The sequence below is a fragment of the Poecilia formosa genome, unplaced genomic scaffold, assembly GCF_000485575.1.
Source record: "Poecilia formosa unplaced genomic scaffold, Poecilia_formosa-5.1.2 Scaffold415, whole genome shotgun sequence".
In the NCBI taxonomy this organism is placed as follows: domain Eukaryota; kingdom Metazoa; phylum Chordata; class Actinopteri; order Cyprinodontiformes; family Poeciliidae; genus Poecilia; species Poecilia formosa.
Window position 1 is genome coordinate 434,577 of NW_006800354.1, and position 5,696 is coordinate 440,272.

General features: G+C 38.8%; 1 protein-coding gene across 3 annotated transcripts in view; it reads right to left on the reverse strand.

Moving 5' to 3' along the window:
- Positions 1-5,696, reverse strand: part of il23r (interleukin 23 receptor) — a 15,868-nt gene that overhangs the window by 7,916 nt on the left and 2,256 nt on the right. For 2 of the 3 annotated variants that reach the window (XM_007576763.2, XM_007576762.2), the window contains exons 5-12: positions 5,304-5,485; positions 3,513-3,636; positions 3,273-3,433; positions 2,071-2,204; positions 1,783-1,972; positions 1,610-1,692; positions 807-1,002; positions 538-720 (exon numbers count right to left, since the gene is read on the reverse strand). In XM_007576763.2, the coding sequence (XP_007576825.1) occupies positions 538-720; positions 807-1,002; positions 1,610-1,692; positions 1,783-1,972; positions 2,071-2,204; positions 3,273-3,433; positions 3,513-3,636; positions 5,304-5,485 (1,253 nt within the window). The remainder of the gene's footprint in view (positions 1-537; positions 721-806; positions 1,003-1,609; positions 1,693-1,782; positions 1,973-2,070; positions 2,205-3,272; positions 3,434-3,512; positions 3,637-5,303; positions 5,486-5,696) is intronic. The other variant, XM_016663338.1, reaches the window with a different exon arrangement.

Below are 5,696 nucleotides of genomic sequence, written 5' to 3' on the forward strand. Positions count from 1 at the left end.
CTACGTTATTTAAACCTTCATAAAAGAAAACCACCACAAATTTGAACCCAGGACCTTCTTGCTGCAGGGCAACAGTGTTGCTAACCGCCCCATGGGCAGCCCTCCTTATTATACTGTTCATTTGCTTCAAGTGTTTACCCTTGCTTATATTTTCCTGTCTTACTTCAGAGAAGAAGTTAAGCATTGTCTTTGTTTGAGTTGAAGTTTATGTTGAGTTAAAAAGGCAGCCTCCTCATTTCAGTTGCACATTATCCTCTTGAGTTTATTTTTAATGGTTAATATAAATATAAATTTAATTTCAGACAAATACAAGAGCAGTTAAGGTAAGAAGGAAAATATTTTAAAAAATGTCTCCACAAGAGCAAATGGTGAAAGACTTTAGGATTTTACAGAAATATTTCCTTATTAACTTATTTTCACTTTGCCCTACTTAAGGTATTTGGAGGTGAAGAAGCATATCAAGAAGATTCATAAAAAGATACATTTTGTCTTATTTTAGCAAGAAATAAATTCATGTGTGTGACTGAATGACTGTACCTGTGATTGTTGTGCCTTTTAGGTCTTTAAGCACCTTTTTCCACTGCAGCCCCGCTGCAGGCATGCTTTCCCATTCCACTACAAAGTACAGAAGGTCTTTCTGATCCGTCGTAGACCAGGAGACATGAGCAGCGCTGCCGTCTGCACTGGGAGCCAACTTTACAAAGAAAGATTCAGAAGCACCTAAATGGTCGAGACATTTTAGTGATTACCACAGAAACGTAAAATATTAGAAACATTTTGGACACTTTTGTGTGACTTTATTGCACCTGCATGTTTGAGATCTACAAAAGCCGGTGGAGACGCCCCGCTGGAGGTCACCACACTGACGTTCAGTCCAAGAACCGCCACTGGTGCCTGAATCGAACACTGGCTGGAAGCGGCGGGACAGATCTCCTCGCGGCCATCCTCCAGGACGATGCTGTACCGCAGCAATTCACCGCTGTAATCCTCCACAGGCGGAGGCTGGGAAAAATTTATTTACCTGTTTATTCCAGGGTTTTTATTGATTTAACTCTGTCTTTTTTTGTGCTTAAATACTATCCAAAACCCAGCTGTAGCAAGATTTGACATACGAAACCAAGTAATTATGTAATTGTTTGTGTTACTGAAGTATCACAGCTAAAACATGGAGGTGAAATCTTCATTACAGACCCGGGATTGACCAGAAAAGTAATCATAAAAAGATTTTTTTTTTTCCCCACACACCAAGTTGCAATTTTTGTCTTAAAGTAAAACAGTTAGTTTCAAAATATGACAAATTTTGAAAAAAAAAAAAATAAATACAATGTTAGAAGCCTAAAAGATTACACACATCTAAGACTGAAGGAAAAAGGTTAACTAATCTTTCATTAACTTATTTATTTCTGGTTCGCGTCAAGTGGAGCATGAACAAACATGGAGGTCAAATTATTAATGCAAGGGAAATGCATACTTCCACCTTCCCAAGTATTACAGGAGGAAAATTTGAATATGAGTCTAACAATCACAAAAATAACTTAAAAATAAAAAATACAACATGTAGCCTAATTATATGGATGTTTGGAAGATTACTAGCAGAAAATATCAATACCTTCCAGAAAACAGTAACGTTCCTCAGCCCGTGTTTGGCCTGGCCTCCGAAGCTTCTCCATACATGCAGCTGCTGAGACGGACCTGTTGGACAGACGTGGCATGAAGTTTCTCTGCAAGGCGTCACACAAGAACCACTTTTCCTCATTTATACTTGAAATATATCATACTTGCCTTTTTCAGGACTCGTCCTCCTCACAGACGGGCTCCATTTGCTGCAGAGAACTCGCCGGCTGGCTTTCAAGCTTGTGCTCTGTCCTGATGTGGAGGAACACGTTTTGATTTGGAACTCGTATTCAGTCTCAGGCTTCAGGTTCTCCACTCGTATCAGACCCTCGCTCAGCTCTGCTCCCGCTCTCTGCTCCTGGAAGAGAGCGGGATGTTTTTTTGTGTTTTTTTAGGTTATTGCATGAGGAGATTTAAAACGAGAAAAACTACAACATCGACATGACGCCGCTTTACCCAAGTGTTGTTTCCTCGCAGCCTGATTTGGGATCTGAGGCGCATCGAAGACTCAGACGTTTTCCAGTGCAGCACGGCCGATGTGGAGTCATTCATGAACTCCACCTTAACTACCCGAGGGGTTTCTGGTATCACTGGAATATAAAACAACAATAAAGCAATCTGACCAGGCGAAGGAAAATGTGCTAAAAAAAGAAAAAGAAAGAAAATACAGATAACTCTTAAATTTTTACAACCACAAACTTCAACATGTGAGAGATCAACGCAAATTAGTGCAAAATTATGAATTGTTAGAAAAGGGAATTCATGGTTTTCACAAATAAAAATATGAAAAGTGGGATGTTACATTTCTATTCTGCCCCTTTATCCAGATACTCCAAATATAATCCTGCACAAACAATGTTTTCAGATCCACCTGTTTAGCATAAAGTGGACCTGAGGGCGATTTAATCTCAGTTTAAATCCAGAATGTTGTACGAGAGGTTTGTCAGACAACATTAGTGAACGAATAAGCAGCGTTGTTAGAACCAAAGACCTCATTTGCAGCTTTCCAACAAGCCACACAGGGGAAACAGCAAATATGAGGAAGAAGGGCCAAAATGTATATTTTTTTGCTTACATGAAGTACTAAAAAGACAAGTAACGCTATGAGAAACCTGCAGAAGACTTGAAACCGGGAGCAGGCCCACCCTCCAGCAGGTCATTGATCCTTGATCAGACCAAAACCAACCTGGGGATTGACCTTCAAACTCTCTCTATGATTTCTGATTAAAAAATACCAATGCACACTACAGTTTTCAGACATTTATTTGTCAAAAGACTTAAAACCAACACATGATTTTCTTTCCACAATGTTGCACTACTTTGTGTTGGTGTGTCATACACCTACTATCTCGATAAAACACACTGATGTGTGAATCAGCTCTGTAATCTATTAAACAGCTACTGTCGGTGAACTTGCAAAAGTTCAAACAAGGCCTGCAGTGGGCAGGTGGCAGAAAGAAAAAAGGAAATTGCCCCCCTGTGACATATATTACATAAAGAGAAACTTTACTGAAAGTCAAATTAGTCAGACTGAGGAGAAAACAATTGATTGAACTAACCACTCGACATATGACTCATCCTTTAGACTGTGATGATTCTGACTAATTAATTCAAATGAACAACTAGGTTAATGGACTCTCATTGAATGAATGTTGTACCTATGTCTGCCAGAGAAAAGACGAACGGATCCGACCGGGACGCTCCAAAGAGGTTGTAGGCGGAGACAGTCAGCGTGTATTTAGTGTTTTCCTCTATTATTCCTCGTGGTATGCTGATTTCCTCCCCGTCCAAAATCAGATCTAAAACACTTTTATTCTCCCTGATAATAAAAAAGGAAAGGAAAATTAGGCCGCAAGCACATGCTGACTTAGAAACAAATGGGAAGCAAAACGCGATACCTGTGGACTGAAACGTTGTAGAATGTGTCGACGTATGTTTCCCGTCCTCTGTCCAGCGAGCAGTTTACCAAGTCGGAGCTCCTCGTTGTTTCACAGTTGATATTTGCAGGCTTGTCGGGAGGAACTGTAGTGATACGAAAAAGCAAGAGAATGTTTCTTATCATCTGGAAGCAAGAATTAAAGTTTAGGACTAATTTGTGAGATTAGTTTAACTCTGAACTCAGAAAAAAATTCCTCCAATCCAAACATGATGTGGTGGCTTCACCACAGCCACCCAAGGCAGCTCTCACCCAACGGTGTTTTAAGGATCTAGCTCTCTTTTAATCGAGCAGCAGATGATGTAGAAAATGTTCAGCTCTGTCCAGGTCATCGCACAGGGGTCAAATTTAGTTGAACATATTGTGCCAAAAGGTGGAAAGTTATCTAAGGGAAGCCAAGCTGTCTGCATTTGAGTCACTGACTTAGCAGCAATCCCTCTTCCTCAACAAGCATGAGGCAGCAGTGGAGAGCAACAACTCCCTCAAACGGAGGAGAAACCTCCGACAAAACGACATCGTCTGTAGCAACTCTGCACTAGATTAAAGTGGTCTTATATTTTACAAGTGAAAGTTATCAGTGCAATGCAAAATTACTGAAGTTTTTTTTTCTTTAGTTGCCTTTTCACTTATTTTCAACTCAACTTAAGACATTTTTTTTGTTTGTTTTTTTTTTGCTTCGTCATTTTCTCTGACTCATGAAATATGAAATAAAAAGGTGATTTCTCACAGCGGTAATAGCTGAACTCACAGCATAACCGAGAGAAATATGATAGATCTTTCAGGTTCAATATTTTAGAACAAAATGAGTAAAAAAAAAAGCCCTGAAAGAAAAAAAAAAGTCTTGTAATTTTATGAGAAAAATGTAAAGCCGTTGGTACTGATTTAAAACTATTGCCCAGAAAATGATCGAGTAATGCAATAAATTAACAATTAACTGTTACTAAAATTTGATTCTAGCAAGCAAAAGTTATTTTAACTGCATATCCCAGGTATTTCAGACTGGATAATACAATCGCATTCAATAAATTAAAATATGTGTTCCTAAGGGAGTTGTTTGTCAAATTCAAATTCAAAATGCCTTTTTGAAAACAATACTTCTCATTAAATCCACATTTCTGGATTGGGAATGTCTTTCTTCATGGTCAGATTTAATATGCTGATTGTGTTTTCATTAGTTCTGAGGCAAAAATCATCAGAATTTACAAAAATAAAGTCTTGAAAACATGAGTGTGTGTGCAATGATTCCAGGTAATGTGTTTTCTGAATTGAAAATGAAAAGCATCTAGTGAAATATATGAGCTTTCCAATATTATTCTAATTTATTGAACATGAGCGTATATAAACAAGCCGATAAAATGATCATTCTTGAGCAGCCACAATGACTTCAAAGTATAGTGTGATATAGGACAATTATGCAGGTTCTGAAATGGAACAGCGCACACTTTATTACTCATTGCTTCTCAATATGGTGGCTCAATACGCTTTAGTGCGCAACAACAAAACCGTATCTTGGTTTAGTATTGTTTAATGTGCAAAATTTAGCTGAAAGTACATTTAAAAGATTCCTGTAACATTTAGTAAAAGCTTTTTATTGTCTCTACAAAATACCATATTTTTAAATAATATAAAATTATCAGTCTGATATATTTTTGTACATTAACTGCACTGGGAGAGAACATTAGAACAGTTTCTCCCCTCTCCTACGGCTCCTTCCCGACCAGCCCTGTCCCATGTTGAGGTAACGCGTACGTACGTCCGAGATGTAGATCCAGGCCACAGATGATTTCCAGAGCAGACAGCTGGCTGCTCTTCATCTTGCAGACCACCTCAGACAGCGGCTTCCACACGCGGGGCAGATAGAAAGCAGTTGTGGTGCAGTTGACTCTTTTTGACAGATTCACTGTCTGTTTATTCAGGTCCAGGTACATCTTCGACCTGAAAGTCAACAATAGAAGGCGGTTCATATATATCTGAAGGTATCATTTCAGAAAAACGATGCAGAATGCTGCGTCACTGTAGGAGATCCTTCCTCACAGTCTCTGTTAGACAAACTCAATGAATGTTTACATCTCTGTTAGTTTCTTATATTGTAAATGCTGTTGTCTTTTAATGGACAAACACACACACACACACACACACACACACA